The 27784-nt window shown below is 44.3% G+C and overlaps 1 protein-coding gene and 1 long non-coding RNA gene across 13 annotated transcripts in view; one reads left to right on the top strand and one right to left on the bottom strand.

Moving 5' to 3' along the window:
- The window catches only part of LOC142070200 (uncharacterized), a 44541-nt gene extending 38487 nt beyond the window's left edge, over window positions 1-6054 (top strand). The window contains exon 3 of the long non-coding RNA XR_012666207.1: window positions 5480-6054. This is a non-coding gene — a long non-coding RNA (uncharacterized LOC142070200). The remainder of the gene's footprint in view (window positions 1-5479) is intronic.
- Window positions 1-27784, bottom strand: part of MARCHF10 (membrane associated ring-CH-type finger 10) — a 100239-nt gene that overhangs the window by 66978 nt on the left and 5477 nt on the right. For 11 of the 12 annotated variants that reach the window (XM_075123700.1, XM_075123695.1, XM_075123699.1 and 8 more), the window contains exons 2-3: window positions 26487-26598; window positions 22148-22303 (exon numbers count right to left, since the gene is read on the bottom strand). In XM_075123700.1, the coding sequence (XP_074979801.1) occupies window positions 22148-22303; window positions 26487-26573 (243 nt within the window). In that variant the 5' untranslated portion in view covers window positions 26574-26598. Of the gene's footprint in view, window positions 1-22147; window positions 22304-26486; window positions 26599-27784 lie in introns of those variants that run through there. The other variant, XM_048830464.2, reaches the window with a different exon arrangement.

Here is a 27784-nt window from a genome sequence, read left to right on the forward strand (position 1 = left end):
ACAGCTTTGTTCATTTGCATGCTGGTGAATTAGTTCAGTACTAGAGAAAAACTCTACACATGAATTTTTACACATGAATTTTTCTCATGGAACTGTGTATTAAATAATGAAAACTACTGAATAATCGCCAAACTGTTCAATGTCCCACAAATAAAAAAATCTGTGGTATAAACTTTGATTTCAGATATTTACACAATGAACAGCTGCATAAACATAATGGAAATATCTAATATAATAACTGAAATCTGCACCAACCAATCTTTTGTTGCCTCAAAAGATTCTGATATGTTCAAAAAAATACAAAGGTCTTATGGCTTATCTGAAATGAACCTTGGAACCTCGTGAAATTCACTCCACACCAGTTCATACTCTCCCTTAAATTGTAAGTGAAAATGAGTTTGAGAATCTCTGCCCAGTTTCCATTTATCCAGATCATAAAACCACTGTGAAATCTGACTAGGCTGGCAGTCCCTGCTCAACAAATGGTAATGTAGTACTTGGACTGAGCAGTGCAGGGAAGCCTGCATAACAGTTAGCCCATACTAAGTCCAGTTCCCTCACTTTCACGATTATTAAGTTCACTCAATACAATGTAATTCCCTGCAGTTCCCTCATAGACTGCACTCTGTTTAGTACAATTCTACAAAATAAAAGGGGGAAATTTGAATGTTTAACTAAAAGAAATGAGATTTTTCAAATAAAATCTGATCTAACCAAAACAAGCTATTATCATTGACTCAAAATAGTCTTTATCAAGATTAGTGCCCTTCTGAGAATAATTCTCACATTTTATTTGAGGATTTTGACTTCCTTTCTCTTTTTTGATTAAATCTAGTGACTTGAGACTAAATATCCATTGTCTGTAGATTGCAGCATGCAACTAGAACAACAGAAATCAGTTTGAATACATTCTGTGTCTTCAATGGGGACTGAGCTATGAAAGTATTTCTAAAGGCACATAACTCACACAGATGCTCAGTGTTCAACCAATAGGGAGGACTACATGTGAGGAATAATAGAACAATCAGTTAATTTTCTAAAGTTTATAAAGACACTTTTGCAAGTATAAGCTCAGTTTTACATGAATAAATACCATACCCATAGTTAGCTTCATGCACCTTATTCTGACTACTAAACACAGATGCATTGCCTTACTTGTTCCCTCATCTGAATCAAAGAACATCATCCTACCTGGGAACCCTCTGAAGCATAGTTAGAACAATTTCCCCTCCTCATTATCAGTCTTAAGTAAATAATAGTCTTGTCTTGAAAAATTCAAATTATAATTGATTCCCACTCTTTGCCCTGGTCTACACTAGGAGTTGAGGTCGAATTTAGCAGCATTACCTCGATTTGACCCTGCACCCGTCAACACGATGAAGCCCTTTTTTTTGACTTAAAGGGCTCTTAAAATTGATTTCTTTACTCCACCCCCGACGAGGGGATTAGCGCTGAAATCGGCCTTGCCGGGTCGAATTTGCGGTACTGTGGACGCAATTAGACAGTATTGGCCTCCGGGAACTATCCCAGAGTGCTCAGTTGTGACCGTTCTGGACAGCGCTCTCAACTCAGATGCACTGGCCAGGTAGACAGGAAAAGGCCCACGAACTTTTGAATCTCATTTCCTGTTTGGCCAGCGTGGCGAGCTCACCTGCACAGGTCACCATGCAGAGCTCATCAGCACAGGAAACCATGCAGTCCCAGAATCGCTGAAGAGCTCCAGCATGGACTGAACGGGAGGTATGGGATCTGATCGCTGTATGGGGACATGAATCTGTGCAGGCAGAACTCTGTTCGAGAACACAGAATGCCAAAATATTTGAAAAAAATCTCCAACGGCATGAAGGACAGAGGCTATAACAGGAACTCGCAGCAGTGCCACGTGAAAATTAAGGAGCTCAGGCAACCCTACCAAAAAATCAGAGAGGCAAACGGCCACTCCGGTTCAGAGCCCCAGACATGCTGCTTCTATGATGAGCTGCCTGCCATTCTACGGGGTGCAGCCACCACTACCCCAACCCAGTGCTTTGACTCCGTCCAAGGAGTGGGAGGCAACACGGAAGCGGGTTTTGGGGGCAAGGAAGATGATGATGAGGAGGAGGTTGTAGATAGCTTACAGCAAGGAAGCGGAGAAACCGGTTTCCACAACAGCCAGGATCTGTTTCTCACCTGGACCTGGAGCCAGTACCCCCCGAACCCACCCAAGGCGGGCTCCCGGACCCTGAAGGTGGAGAAGGGACCTCTGCTGAGTGTACCTTTGTAAATATTATACATGGTTTAAAAGCAAGCATGTTTAATGATTAATTTGCCCTGGCATTCGCAGCCAGTACAGCTACTGGAAAAGTCTGTTAACGTGTCTGGGGATGGAGCGGAAATCCTCCAGGGACATCTCCATAACGCTCTCCTGGATGTACTCCCAAAGCCTTTGCAAAAGGTTTCTGGGGAGGGCAGCCTTATTCCGTCCTGCCTGGTCCAGTCCACACAAGAGATCCACTTCCTGGACACTACAGTGCTAATAAACAATGGCCACATAAACACCACCCTATACCGGAAACCTACTGACCGCTATTCCTACCTGCATGCCTCCAGCTTTCACCCTGACCACACCACACGATCCATCGTCTACAGCCAAGCTCTGCGATACAACCGCATTTGCTCCAACCCCTCAGACAGAGACAAACACCTACAAGATCTCTGTCAAGCTTTCTTACAACTACAATACCCACCTGCAGAAGTAAAGAAACAGATTGATAGAGCCAGAAGAGTTCCCAGAAGTTACCTACTACAGGACAGGCCTAACAAAGAAAATAACAGAACGCCACTAGCGGTCACCTTCAGCCCCCAACTAAAACCCCTCCAACGCATTATTAAGGATCTACAACCTATCCTAAAGGATGACCCAACACTCTCACAAGTCTTGGGAGACAGGCCAGTCCTTGCCTACAGACAGCCCCGCAACCTGAAGCAAATACTCACCAACAACCACATACCACACAACAGAACCACTAACCCAGGAACTTATCCTTGCAACAAAGCCCGTTGCCAATTGTGCCCACATATCTATTCAGGGGACACCATCACAGGGCCTAATAACATCAGCCACACTATCAGAGGCTCGTTCACCTGCACATCCACCAATGTGATATATGCCATCATGTGCCAGCAATGCCCCTCTGCCATGTACATTGGTCAAACTGGACAGTCTCTACGTAAAAGAATAAATGGACACAAATCAGATGTCAAGAATTATAACATTCATAAACCAGTCGGAGAACACTTCAATCTCTCTGGTCACGCAATCACAGACATGAAGGTCGCTATCTTAAAACAAAAAAACTTCAAATCCAGACTCCAGCGAGAAACTGCTGAATTGGAATTCATTTGCAAATTGGATACTATTAATTTAGGCTTAAATAGAGACTGGGAGTGGCTAAGTCATTATGCAAGGTAGCCTGTTTCCTCTTGTTTTTTCCTACCCCCCCTCCCCCCAGATATTCTGGTTTAACTTGGATTTAAACTTGGAGAGTGGTCAGTTTAGATGAGCTATTACCAGCAGGAGAGTGAGTTTGTGTGTGTATGGGGGTGGGGGGGAAGTGAGAAAACCTGGATCTATGCAGGAAATAGCCCGACTTGATTATGTAAAGAGTTGTCACTTTGGATGGGCTAGCACCAGCAGGAGAGTGAATTTGTGTGGGGGGGTGGAGGGTGAGAAAACCTGGATTTGTGCTGGAAATGGCCCACCTGTTGATCACTTTAGATAAGCTATTACCAGCAGGACAGTGGGGTGGGAGGAGGTATTGTTTCATATTCTCTGTGTGTATATAAAGTCTGCTGCAGTTTCCACGGTACACATCTGATGAAGTGAGCTGTGGCTCACGAAAGCTCATGCTCAAATAAATTGGTTAGTCTCTAAGGTGCCACAAGTACTCCTTTTCTTTTTGCGAATACAGACTAACACGGCTGTTCCTCTGAAACCTGTCATGGTAGGCGACTTTACCATGCCAGGCCAGTAGCACGTAGTCGGGAATCATTACAGAACAAAGCATTGCAGCGTATGGTCCCGGTATTTGCTGGCATTCAAACAACATCCATTCTTTAACTCTCTGAGTTACCCTCAGGAGAGTGATATTCATGGTTACCTGGTTGAAATAGGGTTGTTTTAGTAAGCGGACATTCAGAGGTGCCCATTCCTGCTGGGCTGTTTGACTGTGGCTGAACAGAAATCTTCCCCGCTGTTAGCCACACGGTGGGGGGGAGGAGTGAAGCCATCATCCCAGAGAATTGGGAGGAGGAGTGTGGGGTGGGTTAGTTGGGTTTCTGCTGCACGTTAACCCAGAAACCGCAGCCCATCCTTTTAAATTGCCAGCCCATTTTAAACCGCCAACCCAACAGCTACTTCGTATGGGAAATGAGGGCTGTCATAAATATAAAGGGAAGGGTAAACCCCTTTAAAATCCCTCCTGGCCAGAGGAAAAATCCTCTCACCTGTAAAGGGTTAAGAAGCTAAAGGTAACCTCGCTGGCACTTGACCAAAATGACCAATGAGGAGACAAGATACTTTCAAAAACTGGGAGGAGGGAGAGAAACAAAGGGTCTGTGTCTGTCTGTATGCTGCTTTTGCCGTGGATAGAACAGGAATGGAGTCTTAGAACTTTTAGGTATGTGTTAGATTATGATTTCTTTAAATGGCTGAGAAAAGAACAGTACTGAATAGAATGACTATTCCTGTCTGTGTGTCTTTTTTGTAACTTAAGGTTTTGTCTAGAGGGATTCTCTATGTTTTGAATCTAATTACCCTGTAAGGTATCTACCATCCTGATTTTACAGAGGTGATTCTTTTACTTCTATTAAAAGTCTTCTTGTAAGAAAACTGAATGCTTTTTCATTGTTCTCAGATCCAAGGGTTTGGGTCTGTGGTCACCTTTGCAAATTGGAGAGGATTTTTACCAAACCTTCCCCAGGAAGTGGGGTGCAAGGGTTGGGAGGATTTGGGGGGGAAAGACGTGTCCAAACTACATTTCCCAGTAAACCCAGTTAAAGTTTGGTGGTGGCAGTGGAAATTCCAAGGGCAAAGCATAAAATTAATTTGTACCTTGGGAAAGTTTTAACCTAAGCTGGTAAAAGTAAGCTTAGGAGGTTTTCATGCAGGTCCCACATCTGTACCCTAGAGTTCAGAGTGGGGGAGGAACGTTGACAAGGGCGCTGCTGTTTGAAACCATTCCCACATGTTATGAAAGTTAAAGAAGCCAAAAGACTGTGGCTTACCATTCCTGCCTGCAAGCCGAATTTTGTTGCCCGGCCCTGCGTGAGTGATCTCTCTCACCAAAGCAGCATACCCTCAATAAGAGGCAAAATGCGACTTTGTAATGAAAACATGTGCTATGTAATGTTAACAGCAAGGTTTACCGTGAGAAAGTGTACCCATTGTTCTATAAAATGTCTTTTTAACTACCACTCTCCCTTTTTTTTCCTCCACCAGCTGCATATGTTTCTCCTTCCCAGAGGCTAGCGAAGATTAGAAAACGAAAAAAACGCACTTGCGATGAAATGTTCTCTGACCTCATGCTGTCCTCCCACACTGACAGAGCACAGAAAAATATGTGGAGGCAGACAATCTCAGAGTGCAGGAAAACACAATATGACCATGAGGAGAGGTGGCAGGCTGAAGATGGTAGGTGGCGTCAGCTTGCTGAAAGAAGGCAGGAGTCAATGCTCAGGCTGCTGGAGGATCAAACTCATAGCTCCAGTGCATGGTTGAGCTGCAGGAAAGGCAGCAGGACCACAGACCGCCGCAACAGCCCCTGTGTAACCAACTGCCCTCCTCCCCAAGTTCCATAGCCTCCTCACCCAGATGCCCAAGAACGCGATGGGGGGGGCCTCCGGCCACCCAGCCACTCCACCCTAGAGGATTGCCTAAGGAACAAAAGGCCGGCATTCAATAAGTTTTAAAGTTTTAAACTTTTAAAGTGCTGTGTGGCCTTGTCCTTCCCTCCTCCACCACCCCACCCGGTGCTTCCCTCTTCCACCACCCCTTCCAGGCAACCTTGGCAGTTATCCCCCTATTTGTGTGATGCATAAATAAAGAATGCATGAATGTGAAGCAACAATGACTTTATTGCCTCTGCAAGCGGTGATCGAAGGGGGGAGGGAAGGGTGCTTAGCTTACAGGAAAGTAGAGTGAACCCCAGGGGGAGGGGTTCCATCAAGGAGAAACAAACAGAACTTTCACACCGTAGCCTGGCCATTCCTGAAACTGGTTTTCAAAGCTTCTCTGATGTGCACCACACCCTCCTGTGCTCTTCTAACTGCCCTGGCGTCTGGCTGCGCGTAATCAGTGGCCAGGCAATTTGCCTCAACCTCCCACCCTGCCATAAACGTCTCCCCCTTACTCTCACAGATATTGTGGAGCGCACAGCAAGCAGTAATAACAATGGGAATATTAGTTTCGCTGAGGTCTAACCGAGTCAGTAAACTACGCCAGCGCGCTTTTAAATGCCCAAATACACATTCTACCACCATTCTGCACTTGCTCAGCCTATAGTTGAACAGCTCCTGACTACTGTCCAGGCTGTCTGTGTATAGCTTCATGAGCCATGGCATTAAGGGGTAGGCTAGGTCCCCAAGGATACATATAGGCATTTCAACATCCCCAACGGTTATTTTCTGGTCTGGCAAGTAAGTCCCTTTTGTGAGCATCATGCACCTTTCCCGGCCATCCCACATTGATGTTGGTGAAACGTCCCTTGTGATCCGCCAGTGCTTGCAGCACCACTGAAAAGTACCCCTTGCGGTTTATGTACTCACTGCCTTGGTGCTCCGGTGCCAAGATAGGGATATGGGTTCCATCTATTGCCCCACCACAGTTAGGGAATCCCATTGCAGCAAAGCCATCCACTATGACCTGCACATTTCCCAGAGTCACTACCCTTGATAGCAGCAGCTCAGTGATTGCGTTGGCTACTTGCATCATAGCAGCCCCCACAGTAGATTTGCCCATTCCAAATTGATTCCCGACTGACCAGTAGCTGTCTGGCGTTGCAAGCTTCCACAGGGCTATTGCCACTCTCTTGTGAACTGTGAGGGCTGCTCTCATCTTGGTATTCTTGCGCTTCAGGGCAGGGGAAAGCAAGTCACAAAGTTCCATGAAAGTGCCCTTACGCATGTGAAAGTTTTGCAGCCACTGGGAATCATTCCAGACCTGCAACACTATGCGGTCCCACCAGTCTGTGCTTGTTTCCCGGGCCCACAATCGGCGTTCCACACCATGAACCTGCCCATTTGACACTATGATGTGCACACTGCAGGGGCTTGTACTTTGTGAGACGTCTATGTCCATGTCCTCATCACTCTCGTCACCACACTGCAGTCGCCTCCTCCTCGCCTGGTTTCGCTTTTCTTGCAGGTTATGGTTCTGCATATCCTGCTGGATAATGCACACAGTGTTTATAGTGCTCATAATTGCTGCGGTGATCTGAGCGGGCTCCATGTTCCCAGGGCTACGACGTCTGCGCTGAAAAAAGGCGCGAAACGATTGTCTGCCGTTGCTCTGACGGAGGGGGGGGGCGACTGAAAACATGGCTTACAGGGTTGGCTTACAGGGAATTAAAATCAACAAAGGGGGTGGCTTTGCATCAAGGAGAAACAGAATGGCCCACTCAAGGATAGATCTCAAAACCCTGGGTTTAGCAGGCCGTTGATTCAAGGAGGGAGGGAAGGAGGGGGGACAAAATGAATACAAATGAATACAACACAAATCTGGTCTATTTCTTGTTTTGATCCACTTCATCTATCGTTATACATCTTGCTGGTAGCAGACGGTGCAGTACGACTGCTAGCCATCATCATCTCTTGGGTGCTTGGCAGAAGATGGTGCAGTACGACTGCCAGCAGGACTGAATCTCCATGAGATGAAACTTAAAAAGGGAAATGACCTGGCTGAGTCACTCCCATGTCTGCCCAGGCGCCCCTGACCGACCTCACCAAGGTCGGCTAAAAGAGACCCAGGAGTATGGCGACAATGGCTACCAGCCATACTGCACTGTCTGCTGCCAAAAGGCAATGAGCTGCTGCTGTGTAGCAATGCAGTACTGCGTCTGCCAGCACCCAGGAGACATACAGTGACATGGAGCTGAGCGGGCTCCATGCTTGCCGTGGTATGGCATCTGCACGGGTAACCCATGAAAAAAGGTGCAAAACGATTGTCTGACGTTGCTTTCACAGAGGGAAGGGGGGGGGGCTGATGATATGTACTCAGAACCACCCACGACAATGTTTTTGCCCCCATCAGGCACTGGGATTTCTAGCCAGAATTCAAATGGAAGGTGGAGACTGCGGGAACTGTGGGATAGCTACCCACAGTGCAACGCTCCGGAAGTCGACGGTTGCCTCGGTACTGTGGATGCACTCTGCCAACTAAATGCACTTAGAGCATTTGTGTGGGGACACACACAATCGACTAGAATCTCCTTCCTTAGAGGTTTTTAAGGTCAGGCTTGACAAAGCCCTGGCTGGGATGATTTAACTGGGAATTGGTCCTGCTTTGAGCAGGGGGTTGGACTAGATGACCTTCTGGGGTCCCTTCCAACCCTTATATTCTATGATTCTATGACTGTATAAAAACACTTTCTACTTTTATAAATTCGACCTAATTTTGTAGTGTAGACATATGTCAAGGTTCCTCCCCCACTCTGAACTCTAGGGTACAGATGTGGGGACCTGCATGAAAAACCTCCTAAGCTTATCTTTACCAGCTTAGGTCAAAACTTCCCCAAGGTATAAAATATTCCACCCGTTGTCCTTGGATTGGCCGCTACCACCACCAAACTAATACTGGTTACTGGGGAAGAGCTGTTTGGACGCGTCTTTCCCCCCAAAATACTTCCCAAAACCTTGCACCCCACTTCCTGGACAAGGTTTGGTAAAAAGCCTCACCAATTTGCCTAGGTGACTACAGACCCAGACCCTTGGATCTTAAGAACAATGAACAATCCTCCCAACACTTGCACCCCCCCTTTCCTGGGAAATGTTGGATAAAAAGCCTCACCAATTTGCATAGGTGACCACAGACCCAAACCCTTGGATCTGAGAACAATGAAAAAGCATTCAGTTTCTTACAAGAAGACTTTTAATAAAAATAGAAGTAAATAGAAATAAAGAAATCCCCCCTGTAAAATCAGGATGGTAGATATCTTACAGGGTAATTAGATTCAAAAACATAGAGAACCCCTCTAGGCAAAACCTTAAGTTACAAAAAAGATACACAGACAGAAATAGTTATTCTATTCAGCACAATTCTTTTCTCAGCCATTTAAAGAAATCATAATTTAACACATGCCTAGCTAGATTACTTACTAAAAGTTCTAAGACTCCATTCCTGGTCTATCCCCGGCAGAAAACCAGCATATAGATACACACACAGACCCTTTGTTTCTCTCCCTCCTCCCAGCTTTTGAAAGTATCTTGTCTCCTCATTGGTCATTTTGGTCAGGTGCCAGCGAGGTTACCTTTAGCTTCTTAACCCTTTACAGGTGAGAGGAGCTTTCCCCTGGCCAGGAGGGATTTCAAAGGGGTTTACCCTTCCCTTTATATTTATGACAACATACCCTTAGAGACTCTCAAATTCAGGGAAAGAGTGTAGGAGTATTAGCCGGAGATGCATACAACAGAAAAAGCACAAAGTGTAACTTTCAAAGTTAACTGCAGGAGACAGCATTTTCTCAGGGTCCAGACCAAGACTGGAACAAAGCAGTAACTAAGGCCCACCACAAATCCTCACCATCTTCCACTCTAAGGGCAAGGCATGCTTCTTTGACCTTGCCATCTCCTGTATAAAACACACAGTGGCATGGACATAAAAAAATAAAATCAAAACATTATGCTGCACACACAATTCTCCTCCTGGCAAGAGGATGAGAAAAAGAATGAACCACATGTGACAAATATTGGCCATTTTGCTCAATGCACTACTGAAAAGTGCTCCTATAATACAGAGATAAGGCAGTATAACAACCTCTGTAGAATAGACCTTGGTGAGTGAACAGTGTGATCAAATCACACCAGAAATATGTATCCTAAACATAACACTGTTACTACTGAAACATATTGTCACCCTTAAAAAAAAAAAAAAAAAAAAAAAAGGAAGGCACACCCAGACAAAACATGCCTTGACTGCAAAGTTTGAACTCTAGCTGAGTCCAAAAGTCAGAGCACTTTGTTCACAGAACAGGACAGTCTGAATGCTCCCCAGCTCAGAATAATAGTATCTGCTTATCTCTACATTTACCAACAGCATACGTATCAGGGAGTGACTGGGATGTGAATGTAATGACATGATTTAAGAATGGAATCAACCCCAGAAGAGAATATGGGATTTACTCTCTAATCCTCACTTTTGCCTTGGTAGAATCCTTCCATATCTGACCTCCTACAGGACAAGATCTGTTTAGAGCACAGAAAGAAAAAAGCATTCTCAGTGGTTATTTCCCTTCTTAAACATTTCATGTCCAGTAGTCTTCAGAGTGGGTTTTCCTTTGTCTTTTAGGAGCCTGGAGGCAGATCAGATCTCTGACACTGGGCTTGGGTCCCATCTTTTGGAAACCCTACCCCTAGTTGATAGTTTTCAGAACTAAATTTTAAGATAGCAACAGTATTTATTAATGTAAAACTGAGATTACACTTGCAAAAGTGCCTTTGATAAACTTTAGAAAATTAACTGATTGTTCTATAATCCCTCACATGTAATCCTCCCTAAATGGGTCAAACTGCAGGATTGTGAGGACCAAGACAATAAATTCACAGGTAAGAATAATTTTTTTTCTTTTCTAGACCATTGCATGTCCAGCAATCTTTGCAAGGGATGCTCTGAGCAGTGATTGCTTAGTGATCCTAAAGGATATGTCTATGCTGCAGTGTAAGCCCAGGGTTTGAACTCAGGACCAAGCCTAACTCCCCTTCCATCTACACACAAATTGCACTAACCCAGGGTTTGGTCCCAGGACCCCATGGCAGGTTGGAAGGTCTGAGCCTAAATTAAGCCGGGACCCAGGGTCCAAGCCATATTGTTTTGTTGTGTAGATGCAGCCATTCCAGACTCATGCTCTGAGAATCCACCAAAAGTATCCCACAATCCCATGGGCTCACTTTCTTTGTTCTCCGGACTATCAAGTTTAGTGGACAGTCAGCTTTTCCCATGCTGCAACAAGAGAAAAGGGCTAGTGTGGCCACATTTTTTGTGGGGGTGGGGGAAGGGATTAGGAAATCTGGGATATGAGTGGTGGGACTTGGACATACATAATGCAGTGTAGATGCTGGCACCCCAGGTTGGGACCCAGGGTTCAACAATTCCTAACCTGGTGTTACAAATGAGTGTAGACACTCTAGCCCTAGGGTAACAAACCCAGGGTCTGCTAACTTAAGTTGTACTAACCCTGAGCTTACATGGCAATGCAGACATTCCCAAAGAGGAAGGGGTGCTAATTAAATAACTAACACATTTATTGCAAACCTCAGGGGTATGACGTGTTACTGAGATAACACTTGTAGAACTTTCCTGCCAAAGCTTGAATATGCAGAGGACAGCATGTCTACTTTGTAATGTCTTGAGTAAGTGTACTGAAGACCAACTTGTTGACTTATACATTTTCTCGTATGATGGGTTCAACCTTTCTGGCTACATAGATCCTGTTCTTCCGATTAAATATGTAGTCATATCAACAAGTGGGGTTACCTCATTAGCTTTGCAAGTCTTAGATGCATCTCTTACTCACGTTTTCTTATTGAGGCTTTTAAGGGCTTTTTTCCCTGCTCTGGATTGCTGGCTGGTAAAGCACTGGAAGGGATGTTGACTTTCTGTAGACCTTAGTGTGATGCTGATTTATATTTTGATTGCCCCGCTAGTGTCTAGAATATACTACTTGGCCTCCTTGGGTGCTTGGGACTCAGACAGAATTACAGCAGTACCACTAAGCTGTGTTATGGAAAACAAATGAACATTTGCTATGAAAAGCATCAGTTCTGAGAATGATCTTACTCTAATGAAAGGTACAGTACTATAGCTTCCTGTATAATGCACCTATTTCTGAAACTCTCCTCTTGGAGTTGACAACAAAAGAGATTGAATGTGAGAAAGCACAGAGACACTGACCTCCATTGCTGGAAGAAAAGGATAAAGGACTAGAGACCCAGGTAACAACCCTGCATTGCATCAGAGAAAATGTAGACTTCCTAGACAGAAGTCAGGATTCGGTACTGTGGGCACAGCATGCCAAAGAATCAGAGAGGGCAGTGGAGGAGGGCGGGACTGAAGAACAAGGAAGAAAGTTGGCAGCATGGGTCCTCCAGAAGAAGGACAACCAATATACTCCCAATGCAGATAGAGGTAAGCAACTGCTTTCAGGCTATCTGCACATGTACTACTGCTGATAATGTCTTGGAAGAGTCATCTGAGGGAAGGGATCAGAAGGAGACCCCACTGACCGGAAGACATGGGGTGCATTGTCCTAGAGATGCGGGTTCCACGACCACCACTCCCACGAGGAGAAGAGTGGTGGTGGCTGGGGAGTCCCTCCTAAGGGGGACAGAGTCATCTATCAACAGTCCGGACCAGAAATCCCGAGAAGTGTGCTGCTTGCCTGAGCTAGAATTCAGGATGTGACTGAGAGTCTGCTGAGATTCATCAAGCCCTCAGACCACTACCCCTTCCTACTTCTGCATGTGGGCACCAACGAAAAGCAGAGCAGCTAACAAAAGGAGTTTGCCTGGGATCTGCCTGAGAGGAGGTACGCTAAGGGCTGCATTAAGGAGGCTATGTTGGTGAGTATCTGAGTGTTTGTTGTGAGGACAGTGTGACTGTGTGCTTGATTGGTTGTTTGAAAAGGGCGAGAACTGGGTGTGCTTTGTTCCAGGTGAGCCTTAAGTGGGCCTGACTGCATAAAAAGCCAGTCAGTTGCGAACCAGCTGAGCAGTGAACAGCAGAGCAGCTAACAAAAGGAGTTTGCCTGGGAGTTCACCTGGGGAGAGCCAACTGAGGCTTACATCTTGCCGGATTCTCTGAGTAATTACTACAACTCCTGAGGAAGCTCATAGAAGGAAGGTTATATGGATGGGGGGTGTTCAGCTGTTGTGACCTGCACTGGATGTGCTATGTTTGTCTTTCTTCCACAGGACAGATGCGACTTTGTCTGTACAAAGTGCAAGCTGGTCTCCATACTGGAAGAGAAGGTTCAAGGTCTGGAGCAACAGGTATCGACCCTGCGTTGCATAAGAGAAACTGAAGATTTCCTGGATGGATGTCAGGATAGGCTTCTACGGGCACAAGGTTCTGAAGATTCAGAGCAGGCTGCACATCGGGGACAGAAGGATGGTGAAGAAATTTGGCATCATGTGACCTCCAGAAGAAAAAAGGGGAATGTCCATGTACCAGCAGGGCAGATACAGGTAAGTAACCGTTTTCATGTTCTCTCAACAGGTACTAATGCGGAGAGTGGACCAGATGATACGTCTGAGGGAAGGGAGCAGAAGGAGACTTCACCGATTGGAAAGCATGGGATGCACTATCCTAGGGTTGGGGGTTCCACGACCACCGCTCCCAAGAGAAGGAGGCGGGTGGTGGTGGTCGGGGACTCTCTCCTCAGGGGGACTGAGTCATCTATCTGCCGCCCCGACTGGGATAACCGAGAAGTCTGCTGCTTGCCAGGAGCTAAGATTCGCGATGTGACAGAGAGACTGCCGAGACTCATCAAGCCCTCAGATCACTACCCCTTCCTGCTTTTCCACGTGGGCACCAATGATACTGCCAAGAATGACCTTGAGCGGATCACTGCGGACTACATGGCTCTAGGAAGAAGGATAAAGGAGTTTGAGGTGCAAGTGGTGTTCTCGTCCATCCTCCCCATGGAAGGAAAAGGCCTGGGTAGAGACCGTCGAATCGTGGAAGTCAATGAATGGCTATGCAGGTGGTGTCGGAGAGAAGGCTTTGGATTCTTTGACCATGGGATGGTGTTCCAAGAAGGAGTGGTAGGCAGAGACGGGCTCCACCTAACAAAGAGAGGGAAGAGCATCTTCCCAGGCAGGCTGGCTAATCTAGTGAGGAGGGCTTTAAACTAGGTTTCTCTGGGGGAAGGAGACCAAAGCCCTGAGGTAAGTGGGAAAGTGGGATACCGGGAGGAGGCACGAGCAGGAGTGCGTGAGAGGGGAGGGCTCCTGCCTCATACTGAGAAAGAGGGGCGATCAGCAGGTTACCTCAAGTGCCTATATACAAATGCACGAAGCCTGGGAAACAAGCAGGGAGAACTGAAAGTCCTGGCACAGTCAAGGAATTATGATGTGATTGGAATAACAGAGACTTGGTGGGATAACTCACATGACTGGAGTACTGTCATGGATGGATATAAGCTGTTCAGGAAGGACAGGAAGGGCAGAAAAGGTGGGGGAGTTGCACTGTATGTAAGAGAGCAGTCTGACTGCTCAGAGCTCAAGTATGAAACTGCAGAAAAACCTGAGAGTCTCTGGATTAAGTTTAGAAGTGTGAGCAACAAGGGTGATGTCGTGGTGGGAGTCTACTATAGACCACCAGACCAGGGGGATGAGGTGGACGAGGCTTTCTTCTGGCAACTCACAGAAGTTACTAGATCACAGGCCCTGGTTCTCATGGGAGACTTCAATCACCCTGATATCTGCTGGGAGAGCAATACAGCGGTGCACAGGCAATCCAGGAAGTTTTTTGAAAATGTAGGGGACAATTTCCTGGTGCAAGTGCTGAGGAACCAACTAGGGGCAGAGCTCTTCTTGACCTGCTGCTCACAAACCGGGAAGAATTAGTAGGGGAAGCTAAAGTGGATGGGAACCTGGGAGGCAGTGACCATGAAATGGTCGAGTTCAGGATCCTAACACAAGGAAGAAAGGAGAGCAGCAGAATACAGACCCTGGACTTCAGAAAAGCAGACTTTGACTCCCTCCGGGAACTGATGGGCAAGACCCTGGGAGAATAACATGAGGGGGAAAGGAGTCCAGGAGAGCTGGCTGTATTTTAAAGAATCCTTATTGAGGTTACAGGGACAAACTATCCCGATGTGTAGAAAGAATAGTAAATATGGCAGGCGACCAGCTTGGCTTAACCGTGAATTCCTTGCTGCTCTTAAATACAAAAAAGAAGCTTACAAGAAGAGGTAGATTGGACAAATGACCAGGGATGAGTATAAAAATATTGCTCAGGCTTGCAGGAGTGAAATCAGGAAGGCCAAATCACAACTGGAGTTGCAGCTAGCAAGAGATGTTAAGAGTAAAAAGAAGGGTTTCTTCAGGTATGTTAGCAACAAGAAGAAAGTCAAGGAAAGTGTGGGCCCCCTACTGAATGAGGGAGGCAACCTAATGACAGAGGATGTGGAAAAAGCTAATGTACTCAATGCTTTTTTTGCCTCTGTCTTCACGAACAAGGCCAGCTCCTAGACTACTGCATTGGGCAGCACAGCATGGGGAGAAGGTGACCAGCCCTCTGTGGAGAAAGAAGTGGTTCGGGACTATTTAGAAAGGCTGGACGAGCCCAAGTCCATGGGGCCAGACGAGTTGCATCCGAGAGTGCTAAAGGAACTGGCGGCTGTGATTGCAGAGCCATTGGCCATTATTTTTGAAAACTCATGGCGATCGGGGGAGGTCCCAGATGACTGGAAAAAGGCTAATGTAGTGCCCATCTTTAAAAAAGGGAAGAAGGAGGATCCTGGGAACTACAGGCCAGTCAGCCTCACCTCAGTCCCTGGAAAAATCATGGAGCAGGTCTTCAAGGAATCAATTCTGAAGCACTTAGAGGAGAGGAAAGTGATCAGGGACAGTCAGCATGGATTCACCAAGGGCAAGTCATGCCTGACTAATCTAATTGCCTTCTATGACGAGATAACTGGCTCTGTGGATGAAGGGAAAGCAGTGGACATGTTGTTCCTTGACTTTAGCAAAGCTTTTGACACGGTCTCCCACAGTATTCTTGCCAGCAAGTTAAAGTAGTATGGGCTGGATGAATGGACTATAAGGTGTATAGATTGTCAGGCTCAACGGGTAGTGATCAATGGCTCCATGTCTAGTTGGCAGCCGGTATCAAGTGGAGCGCCCCAGGGGTCGGTCCTGGGGCCGGTTTTGTTCAATATCTTCATAAATGATCTGGAGGATGGTGTGGATTGCACTCTCAGCAAGTTTGCAGATGACACTAAACTGGGAGGAGAGGTAGATACGCTGGAGGGTAGGGACAGGATACAGAGGGACCTAGACAAATTGGAGGATTGGGCCAAAAGAAATCTGATGAGGTTCAACAAGGACAAGTGCAGAGTCCTGCACTTAGGATGGAAGAATCCAATGCACCGCTACAGACTAGGGACCGAATGGCTAGGCAGCAGTTCTGCAGAAAAGGACCTTGGGGTTACAGTGGACGAGAAGCTGGATATGAGTCAACAGCGTGCCCTTGTTGCCAAGAAGGCCAATGGCATTTTGGGATGTATAAGTAGGGGCATTGCCAGCAGATCGAGGGACGTGATCGTTCTCCTCTATTTGACATTGGTGAGGCCTCATCTAGAGTACTGTGTCCAGTTTTGCGCCCCACACTACAAGAAGGATGTGGAAAAATTGGAAAGCATCCAGCGGAGGGCAACAAAAATGATTAGGGGACTGGAACACATGACTTATGAGGAGAGGCTGAGGGAACTGGGGATGTTTAGTCTTCAGAAGAGAAGCATGAGGGGGGATTTGATAGCTGCTTTCAACTACCTCAATGGGGGTTCCAAAGAGGATGGCTCTAGACTGTTCTCAGTGGTAACAGATGACAGAACGAGGAATAATGGTCTCAAGTTACAGTGGGGGAGGTTTAGGTTGGATATTAGGAAAAACTTTTTCACTAGGAGGGTGATGAAGCACTGGAATGCGTTACCTAGGGAGGTGGTGGAATCTCCTTCCTTTGAATTTTTTAAGGTCAGGCTTGACAAAGCCCTGGCTGGGATGATTTAGTTGGGGATTGATCCTGCTTTGAGTAGGGGGTTGGACTAGATGACCTCCAGAGGTCCCTTCCAACCCTGATATTCTATGATTCTATGATACTGCAAAGAATGACCTTGAGCAGATCTCTGAAGACTATGTGACTCTGGCAAGAAGGATAAAAGAGTTTGGGGCACAAGTGGTGTTCTCGTCCATCCTCCTTGTTGAAGGAGAAGGCCCAAGCATGGACCATCGAATTGTGGAAGTAAATGCGTGGCTATGCAGGTGGAGTCGGCAAGAGGATTTTGGCTTCTTCGACAATGAGCTGATGTTCCAGGAAAGAGGATTACTGTGCTGGGAGGGGCTCCATCTATCAAATACCAGGAAGAGCATCTCTGGACATCATCTGGCTAACCTGATAAGGAGAGCTTTAAACGAGCTCCTCTGGGGGAGAGTGACAAAAATCTAGCAAACGTGCATCTAGGTTCAAGTAACGCAGACAAGGGAGGGAGGCTAATTTCTGGAGAAGGGTCTAGAAATCACAACTGCAGTAAAAAGGCAAAAAGAAAAGCAACAGGGCATTCTGCAAAATATCTGGGGAACAAGCAGTATGAACTGGAAGTCATGCTATATGAAGAAAATTGACTTAATTGGCATCACAGAGACTTTGTGGGACAACTCCCATGATTGGAGTACCATCACTGAGTACCATGATCGGAGTACCATCAATGAGTACCATCATTGTGCTGAAAGGATAGGTATGGGAAAAAAGGAGGAGGTCAGACAAAAAAGAAAAATCAAGAATGGCGTTGGTCTGCTACTCGATGGAGAAGGTGAGCTGGTAACAGAACATGCTAGGGAGGCAGAGGGGCTCAATGCCTACTTTGCTTCAGTCTTCTCACAAAAAATAATATGTGAGCGGATGACTGTTACTGAAGTTGCTATAGACAATAAAAGGGAAGGGATGCGGATTGGGATAAGTAAAGAACATGACAGAGATCTTCTGACCAATTTGAATGAATTCAAATTAGCGGGGCTGGATGCTATTTACCCAAGAGTACTGAAGGAATTAGCTGAAGAAATCTCGGAGCCACTGGCAATAATATTTACAAACTCAGGGATGATAGAAGAGGTCCCAGAAGACTGGAGAAGGGCTAACATAGTACCCATCTTTAAAAAGGGGGAAAAGGAGGAGCCGGGAAACTATAGACCGGTCAGCCTGACCTTGATACCTGGGAAGCTACTATACCAATGTATAAAACATTCAATCTGCGATTACCTGGAGGATGAAGGGATAATCACTTGCAGGCAGCATAGCTTTACCAAGAACAAATCATGCCAAACCAGCTTGATTTCCTTCTTTGACAGGATAACTGATTTTGTGGATGGGGGAATGCGATGGACATAATATACCTGGACGTCACCAAGGGTTTTGACACTGTCCCACATGACATTTTGATAAGTAAACTGAAGAAATGCAAGCTCGACAGAACTACCATTAAGTGAATACATAATTAGTTAAACAAACACAAACAAAGAATAACTATTAATGGAATGATGTTGGATTGGAGGGAGGTCTCAAGTGGGTTCCACAGGGATCTGTTCTGGGTCCAGTGTTGTTTAATATCTTTATTAATGACCTCGATATAGGTACAAAAATCATACTGATCAAGTTTGCAGATGACACAAAGCTAGGAGGGGTTGCCAATACTTTGGAAGGTAGAGCTAAAATTCAGAGGGATCTTGATAAATTGGAGAACTGGGCTATAGACAACAAAATGAAATTCAACAAAGACGAAAACCAAATGCACAAATACAGAATGAGGGAAAACTGGCTTGGCAGCAGCACTGCTGAGAAGGATCTGGGAGTTGTGGTGGATTACAGCCTACACATGAGTCAGCAATGCGATGCTGTTGCAAAAAAAAAAGCAAATGCAGTTTTAGGTTTCATTAACAGAGGCATAGCATGCAAGTCAGGGGAGGTGATAATACTGCTCTACTGGGCACTAGTTAGGCCTCAGCTGGAGTACTCTGTCCAATTATGGTCACCAATGTATAGAAAGGATGTAGAGAAACGGGAAAGGATCCAGAGGCAAGCAACAAAGATGATCAAAGGGATGGAATGCAAGCCATATGAGCAAAGGCTGAAGGAAATGGGTATGTTTAGTTTGGAAAAGAGGAGATTAAGGAGGGATAGGATAGCGGTCTTCAGACAACTGAAAATCTGCCACAAAAAAGATGGAGAAAAGTTGTTCTCTTTTGCCACAGAGGGAAGGACAAGAGGCAGTGGGTTCAAACTATAGCATAGCAGATTTAGATTAAATCTCAGGGAAACCGTAAGAACAGTAGGACAATGGAACAGCCTGCCTCGGGAGGCTGTGGAAGCTTCTTCACTGGAGGTTTTTAAAAGGAGTCTGGAGAGCCATCTGTATTGGATGATTTAGACACAATAAGTCCTGCATCTTGGCAGGGGGTTCAACTAGATGACCCTTGAAGTCCCTTCTAACCTTATGATTCTATGACCTCAATGGCTTAAAAGGAGGGGTTGTCAGTGCTTACATTAGGGATCCACGAGGGGAATCTGTGAATGATGATGCCACCCTTAGGAATTGAGATATGTGTTGTGGTCCAGTAATCAACCAAGGTCTTTTGCAGATTGAGATGGCTGAAACATGTTTTTTGTGAGTGTTTGATCTACATCCTGTAGGCAAGCTGAACTGCAAAAACTTCAACATGGAGTTAATTTTTTGCTGATTGATCTCATGTGTATATATATATATAACACCAATAAGATTTTTGCCCATATTTTCTATGCACTGAGTTTGTTGACTTCTTCCTGGAAGACAGGAGCATTTCATTGACTTTTTTTGTGAGTATCTCAGGGAGGTCAATTCCTCCTTCTCAACTTCCAGGCTGCTAGACATAGCAAGTTGGAGTTTGGGAGGACTACTTGCCCCTGCATCAGAAAAAGTCTCTGACTTGAGACAGCACCACCACAGGTGGTGTCTGTATTTGGTTTAAGTTCAAGAACCACAGCATCATCACAGTCAGAAGCAACTATTATCACTGTGGCCCATTCTGATGTGATCTTTTCATTTGTCTCTGCCAGGAATAAAATGGAAGGAAAGGCACTGGATCTCTCAGTTTGGTGAAAAACTTTGAGGTTTTCTCTTTGACTTACAGTCAAATAAAGCTTGTTCAGGGCTCCAAAGACCTGTGTAATGCTTTTGAAAACCTCCCTGTACAGGCACTATTGCCCTGGCTCTATCACCATTCTGTCATGGAGCTGCAAAGAGAGCCCTGCTGGGTATTGAAGAGATTAATTGAGCTCTGAGAGTGTCTGCTGGGCCACTACCAACAGTAAGCACAGGCAGGTAAGGTTCAAGCAGGACATAACCTGGAGACATATACTAGCCCCATGGTCTCAGAGGGATCCCATGACTATGACTGTGAGTGAAAGGGACCTGGTGTTCACATGACAAATTTACTTATCCCAGCTTAGAGAGTTATAGTCTGAGAGACAGCAAAGTCTGGGGAATTGTTAGCAGGAGCTCTGCATCCAATAAACTTTGAAAAAGCTATGTCGTGCTTTGCCAAATCCTGTATGCAGTTGTACAGTGTTTATAATGAGACCGCATAGTACAGCTGTTTTTTTTTTAATGTCACATAACAGTAAATGTTAAAATAAACCAAAACAATAATTTTAGAAAGGATATAAACCATCGTGCTTCAGAGCTGGAGGAAACTTCCCTGGGAGCACATATCTCATATTTGCCAAACTGCAGATTTTCTTGCACCTTCCTCCAAAGCAGCTAGGACTAACCACTGTCAGAGACAGATACTAAACTTGGGCCTTGGGTCAGATCTAGTTCGTCAGTTCCTATGTACCTATGTTTTTTAATCTCTATTCCATGTTGATATATTTTAAAAGATTAATAATATATAAAGTTTTTGAATCAAGAATTGGCAAATCCATACTCCATCCCTGGCAAGGCATCTATCTGCAGCTCCCTGGCCCTTCAACAGCTCCTCTTTACCTGCCTGGGGGTTAGGCATCCTTCAGCTTCACAGTCACCCATGGCAATTACTGAATATATTTATGTACAAGCCAAACAGTTGAATCACAAGTCAAAATATATATATGTTGTCTAATAGGTCTGTATATTTCAGTACTTAAAATGTGAATATATTTGTGAAAAAATTGAATCCACATAAAGTATTTGTTCTTTCCCTAGTGAGAGTACCTGTCCCTGGTAACCATCCATCTGCTGAGTCTCTGGTTCCACATTTGAGGTGGCTGCAGTATACTGTTATTCCAGTTGTAGACTGTCATACTTTTTTCACCCAAACAGCACAATTTAAACTAATATTAGGATTTTAGCTTTTAGGTATGTCATGCTAGAAACAACATGCTCAAGACAGATCAAAGCCATCCCCACTCTGGTGATCAGTTAGTTCCAAGCCTGTACTGCAGAGATAACAGAAACAGTGGTCCTTCAGTTGGGGTGAACAGCGCACATCACAGGCTCCTAAAGGGTAGTAAAGGCAGATTTATACCACAGTTGCTCTCCTCAGTTCCCTGAGGTTGGTGGGGTCCAATTCTGACCCCAGTTAAAAGCAGCCTCAGGGCTGCTCTAAGGGGCCACTGTAGGTGCTGGAGATATCCTGCACTAAGGCAATACCTAGCTGGCCCATTAGGCCAGCTTTAAAGCTCCTTTGTGCTGCTATATTTACACAAAGCTGCTTTATCAGGACCAAGGATCTGGCTCACTGTCTGAAGTATGGAAAGATTCCACAGGCATGAATCTGATGGAAGAATTTAACATTCAGTTAACTGAAAATCTCCTGAATACTGCCATTAAATTCACTATCACATTTTAAAAAAATATGTAGTTATTCTGTAATGGAACAGTGAGTAAATGTTACTTACGTTGCCCAGCATCCCTCTTAAAAAAATGATTATATGTATGTCCATAATTTGATAGAAAAAATAAAGTCACTGGAATGCAACACACAGAGGCTCAATGTAAAAGTAAATATTTTGGCTGTTCCTCACCAACCATTTCTTATTAACTGCTTCCCTTTCTCCCTGGAATGTTATGCAGCAGCAGGAGACCATTACCCTGTAACAATATTCTGTTCCACTTGACTTTATCTTTTAAATTATCAAACCCTCTGTGACCTATAGTTTAAGTACCTGTCTGGTAACTGGTATGCCTGATACCCATGGTCTTTCATAATTGCGTGTAGCATAGATGGAAGATAGGGTTTTCTGTCGCTGTTCTTGCCTGGCATGTTGCTCTCGTTTCTTCTCAGTCTGTTCTCTATTCTGCTCCTGTCTTCTCAGGCAAGCCTAAGGAACAAAACACATTCTTTGTCTGGAATAAGAGAAAGATTTTCCTTCTGAATAACTTGTGTCTTAATTCTAGCTACAGTGCACCTGGACAAGACAATCTCATCTCCAATTGTTCCGAACTCACACCTATTGAATGTCTAAGCCTAACACTGATCGGAATAATTACCTGACCTGGTGCCTCAGTAATCCTGGTAAATGTAAACAACTAATAAACTGTGCAGCAGCTCATCAGACTCTGTGTGTGTATGTCCCACTCCCCACACACATGCACTCATCTATTTTAGGATTTTCTATAATGCCCATCACCACAGAATCAAAGCATTTCCCAAGTTAATTAAATTTGCAGGGTGAGGTACTTAATGGATTTCACAGAGATTTCTGCTCCTCTCCCCTCACTAGTTAAAGAGGCTCCTTTGGGGTTTTTTTAATCATCATCCTGCTAGTTACTGTGGAAATGCTTCTGTCAAAGAGGAGGGTTTTGCAGTGTGCTTGCAAAGTGGTCAGACCAATTAGTCTGATCCCACAGCCAACTCCCTTGAACTCAGAACACTTTACTACTTTACCCTGGTCTGCCAGCATGGAATGGCCACAGAGCCAATGGATCCTGCTGCCCAAGGATTCCCACTATGAAGCTGGAATCCCCAGATGGTGTAGGTCTGTAACAGTGGTTACTGTGGCCCCCTCCTCCTGGCCCTTGGGGTGGGTATCATGGCTGGGAAAAATAGGATATAGTCACAGTGCCACTAAACTCTGTAGATCCCCTGCTACTAGAATGGTCGTGAGGCTGCTCTACTGTGGCCTGGGGCCAGGGACTGCCAATTTAGGAATCTCATCAAACCAGGATTAGGGAGCACAGGGTGTATTAAAGGAACAGTTGCTCCCACCATCCTAGGCTTACTTGAAGTGCAACTCAGCCAGTCCAGAAGATCTGAACCTATATCTTTTGCATCTCCAAGGCAAAGCCATGCATTATTGGAAGTGTGGTAGCTCACAAAACCACCAGTTTTGAGCAGAAGTTTTTAACCTTTAGAACATTTGAGATGTGTTCTGTATACCAACCTACTTATGTCATTTTCAACCTTAATTCAGTTATGTCATGTTATAGAGTACGCACACTGGAAAAACATTCTAAAAGTTGCATGGGACTGTAAGTCCACTGAGAGTCTCTCAGCTGAAATATTGCTCAACTTAAATTGTATGCTTTTTAGGGCAGGGATAGCCTTTTTGTCATATATTTGTACAGTGCTTACCACAAATAGGCCCTGGTCCATAATTGGCGCTCTTAGGTACTACCACAATACAAATAAATAATTATGATAGTAACTAAATATTTTTCCCATGGAGTCTTTGTTTGAATGTATCTATAAAGTTTATCCTATGGCACTTAAGGCAAATTCTCAGTTACATAATTGAAGTCGATGGAGGTACACAGATGTTACACAGCACAATTTGGCCCAAAGGCTTCAAGGAATGCTTACTCTCAAAACCTATAAGGGAAATATCTTTTCTGCTACAAAATTAACATTACTCTCATATAAACAAATTATGACCCCCTTATTCACATTGATGAGCAGTTGTGCATGCAAATACTGCCAATTAATACAATGGCACTATTTGTGTAACTACCCACCATTATGAATAAGGGGTTCACAGTCTTACCCATAAATGTTATAGTGTGCACCTTCTTGAGAATGTAGCCAGTATATGCAGATATGACTTGAAGATACAATTGGAACATATATGTTGAGAAAGGAGAAGCCATTTTTAAGCACCTTTTCTGTTGGCTTCCACATACGTGACTTATTTTGCAAATACAAGTTGTACAATTTATTCTCTGTTGAAAGCAACTGATGTAATATCAATTATATGCCATGATATTTGTCATAAATTATATTCTATAACAAACTGATGGGAAAAATACTAAGAAGGGTGTATAATGCAGATATGTAATTCAAACTAAATAACAGATTTACTTGCAAATCCTCAGAAAATTCATTGTGTACTCAAAAAGTAAGTTGTGAGAGGATATACTGCATTAATATTTAAGAAAAAAATTAACATCCTTATGTAGCAAAGCACTTAAGCACAGGCTTAACTTTAAACATGCACTTAAGCCCATCCTACTCAGCAAAATGTTTAAGCATATACTTAAGTACTTAAAACCAACAGCAGCAGAATTGCCAGCACCCTCTTTCTCAACATTTACAGCAACAGTGATAATATTCGTCAGTAAAGTGGGTTGCCTTGGGGAAATTTTTCAAATGTAGCCCATTGATATTGCTTCACATTCATCCTAACAGATACATGAAAATTATGACAGGTTTCAGAGTAACAGCCGTGTTAGTCTGTATTCGCAAAAAGAAAAGAAGTACTTGTGGCACCTTAGAGACTAACCAATTTATTTGAGCATAAGCTTTCATGAGCTACAGCTCACTTCATCGGATGCATACTGTGGAAAGTGTAGAAGATCTTATTATATACACAAAAAAAGCATGAAAAAATACCTCCTCCCACCCCACTCTCCTGCTGGTAATAGCTTATCTAAAGTGACCACTCTCTTTACAATGTGTATGATAATCAAGGTGGGCCGTTTCCAGCACAAATCCAGATTTTCTCACCCCCCTCCCCTTTTCCCACACACACACAAACTCACTCTCCTGCTGGTAATAGCTTATCCAAAGTGACCACTCTCCTTACAGTGTGTATGATAATCAAGGTGGGCCATTTCCAGCACAAATCCAGGGTTTAACAAGAATGTCTGGGGAGGGATAGAGACTGGGAGTGGCTTAGTCATTATGCAAGGTAGCCTATTTCCCCTTGTTTTTTCCTACCCCCCCGACGTTCTTGTTAAACCCTGGATTTGTGCTGGAAATGGCCCACCTTGATTATCATACACAATGTAAGGAGAGTGGTCACTTTAGATAAGCTATTACCAGCAAGAGAGTGAGTTTGTGTTGGGGGGGGTGAGAAAACCTGGATTTGTGCTGGAAATGGCCCACCTTGATTATCATACACATTGTAAGGAGAGTGATCACTTTAGATAAGCTATTACCAGCAGGAGAGTGGGGTGGGAGGAGGTATTTTTTCATGCTTTTTGTGTGTATATAATAAGATCTTCTACACTTTCCACAGTATGCATCCGATGAAGTGAGCTGTAGCTCACGAAAGCTTATGCTCAAATAAATTGGTTAGTCTCTAAGGTGCCACAAGTACTTCCTTTCTTTTTATGAAAATTATGAATCCCATCTTTCAAGATACTGAGCACCGCATGTCTACCACTGACATCAGTGAGAACTGAAGCCAGTGAGAACTGACATCAGCACATCACAAAGGTTCAGATCCTCAAAGGTATTTAGGTGCCTAACTTCCATTGTTGAAATCAATGGAAGGTATGCAGCTAAATACATCTGAGGATCAGTAAAGTACTTAAACACATGCCTCACTTCCAGTATGTGAATAGAGTAATTCCATTGATTTCAACTACTCACATGTTTAAAGTTAGGCACTGAGTCAGAAAGGGTTAATAAGGGCCTATGAGCTCAATCAGACTCACCCTGCTACACCTGCAGTATGTCTCAAGCCTGGAAAGGGTGAGTAGAAAAGGGATGAACCCAGCATAAATGGGGCTAATTAGGAAGGAGAGCAAATCTCTCACTCTTGCTGAGTGAGAGAAACTGCTATCATTCTAGCCAGGTGAGTTAGACTGCTGGTAGACAAAGCCTCCCTGAAGGAATGTAGGCAGGCAGGCCTGCAACAGGGAGCCAAGGCAGTTGGGAAGGAAAGTGGGAGGAAGTGTGTTTGCCCAGGACTCTCTGGGCTGGTGGAAGGGCCTTAAGGAAGCAGAAATATTCCTGCTAAGTTAGGGAGTGCACTGTGAGAGGTACAGAGAAAACTCTCTTGCAGGAGAACCAACTGCATAAGGAAATGTCATTTGAATGGCCTGAAAACATTCACTGATATCTTCCTGCATGACATTTCTACTGATCTTAGAGTATAAGATAACAAAATCTAAGTTCCCTAATTAGATGTACGTGCGTGTGTGTGTGTGTACATATATATATATATATATAACAATAGCATTTAGCTGTTAATCACCAGCTCATGTTCTACCTGAGTGAAGGTAACTTTCAACAAATAACAATGAAATAGCTGAGCAAAGTCTATTGCTTTCTGGGCATACCTGATACTCTGAATCCATCTTGTGTTGCATTTCCCTCACATACTGAGCATCACTGATGAACTTCTTTCTTTCTCTGGAATCGTACATTACAGTAGGTAACCAGGACCTGCACCTAAAGCAAATATGTTGTCTTAAAGATCATTTTTTATCTCACTACTTCAGTTTTGCTCTGCTCTGATTGCCTTTTCTCTACATGTTAATTACTAATGAGGGAGAGAAGAGATGCTCCTGTCTAAAGAAAGGTCTTACAGCCTTTCTTTACTAATTACAGAGTAATCAATCACCATGAACGAACTTGTTCTGATCATTAGAAGGAAATCGGCCCAAATTTGCTGCACTGTGATCTAGTACAGCAGTAGTGTTATAGATAGCAACAAGGAATCTGATCTAGGTAAATTATTTATTAATGCAGAATTGTATAAATCCAAAATAGATTAAGGACAGAAAGCTTAAATTAGTTGTCTCCTCTGTGCAATTACTAGAAGCGAATGATTATTTCTCAAATCTGTACTGAACTGTAATACTGGAGCCTGATTTCTGCAATGTGCAACTGCCAATGTGCTCAACACCATGCAGGAGGTTATTAGTGCCTTGTGGGACTGGGCCTATTATTGGGTCCACTATTCCACCTGCCAGTGTAATTTCAGGCAGCAGAGCATACAAAGGTGCATAGATTTGTATGACTATATGAGAGAGAATTTAATTTGAACCTGAAAGGCACAGTTAAGGAGTCACTAGAAGAGAGACTCCTTTACTTATAATTCTCATCCTGCTTCAGTTTGGCATATAACCTGATAGAATTTTTGCTCATACTTATGGCTCTCCTATAACATTAGACTGTAATAAATTTGCCATAGTACTAACTTTCTGTAACTTTTAGACATGCCTCTGCAACATAACTGGATTGCTGTATGGAAAACAGGAAAAATATACAGCAATTTTTATTAGATACCTTAATCTATCTCCTGAGAAAAAGGAGCTTAGTGGCAGCAATGTACAAAAATGTGAGGGAGAAATATATACCTTTAATGCTAATATTTCCTGGATTCTGGATGCCTCTCTTGGAACCTTATCAGTTTATAAACATAGGAGTAACAGGAAGACGGTAAGGTGATGCCATGGCCCTAGCTTCCCCTAGCAGGCAAGAGATACAGGGGAGCACAGGCTGTACCATCCAGAAGGCCACTTGGAGATGGACTGTCCCTGAGACCCAGTCCTCCCTGAACTCTCCCTGCCTACAGAGGCTGTATGTCTGAGTTTCACTGGGACAATCCCAGTTTTTCTTATGACTTTCAGGA

The sequence above is a fragment of the Caretta caretta genome, chromosome 27 (assembly GCF_965140235.1).
Source record: "Caretta caretta isolate rCarCar2 chromosome 27, rCarCar1.hap1, whole genome shotgun sequence".
NCBI classification, from domain to species: Eukaryota; Metazoa; Chordata; order Testudines; family Cheloniidae; genus Caretta; species Caretta caretta.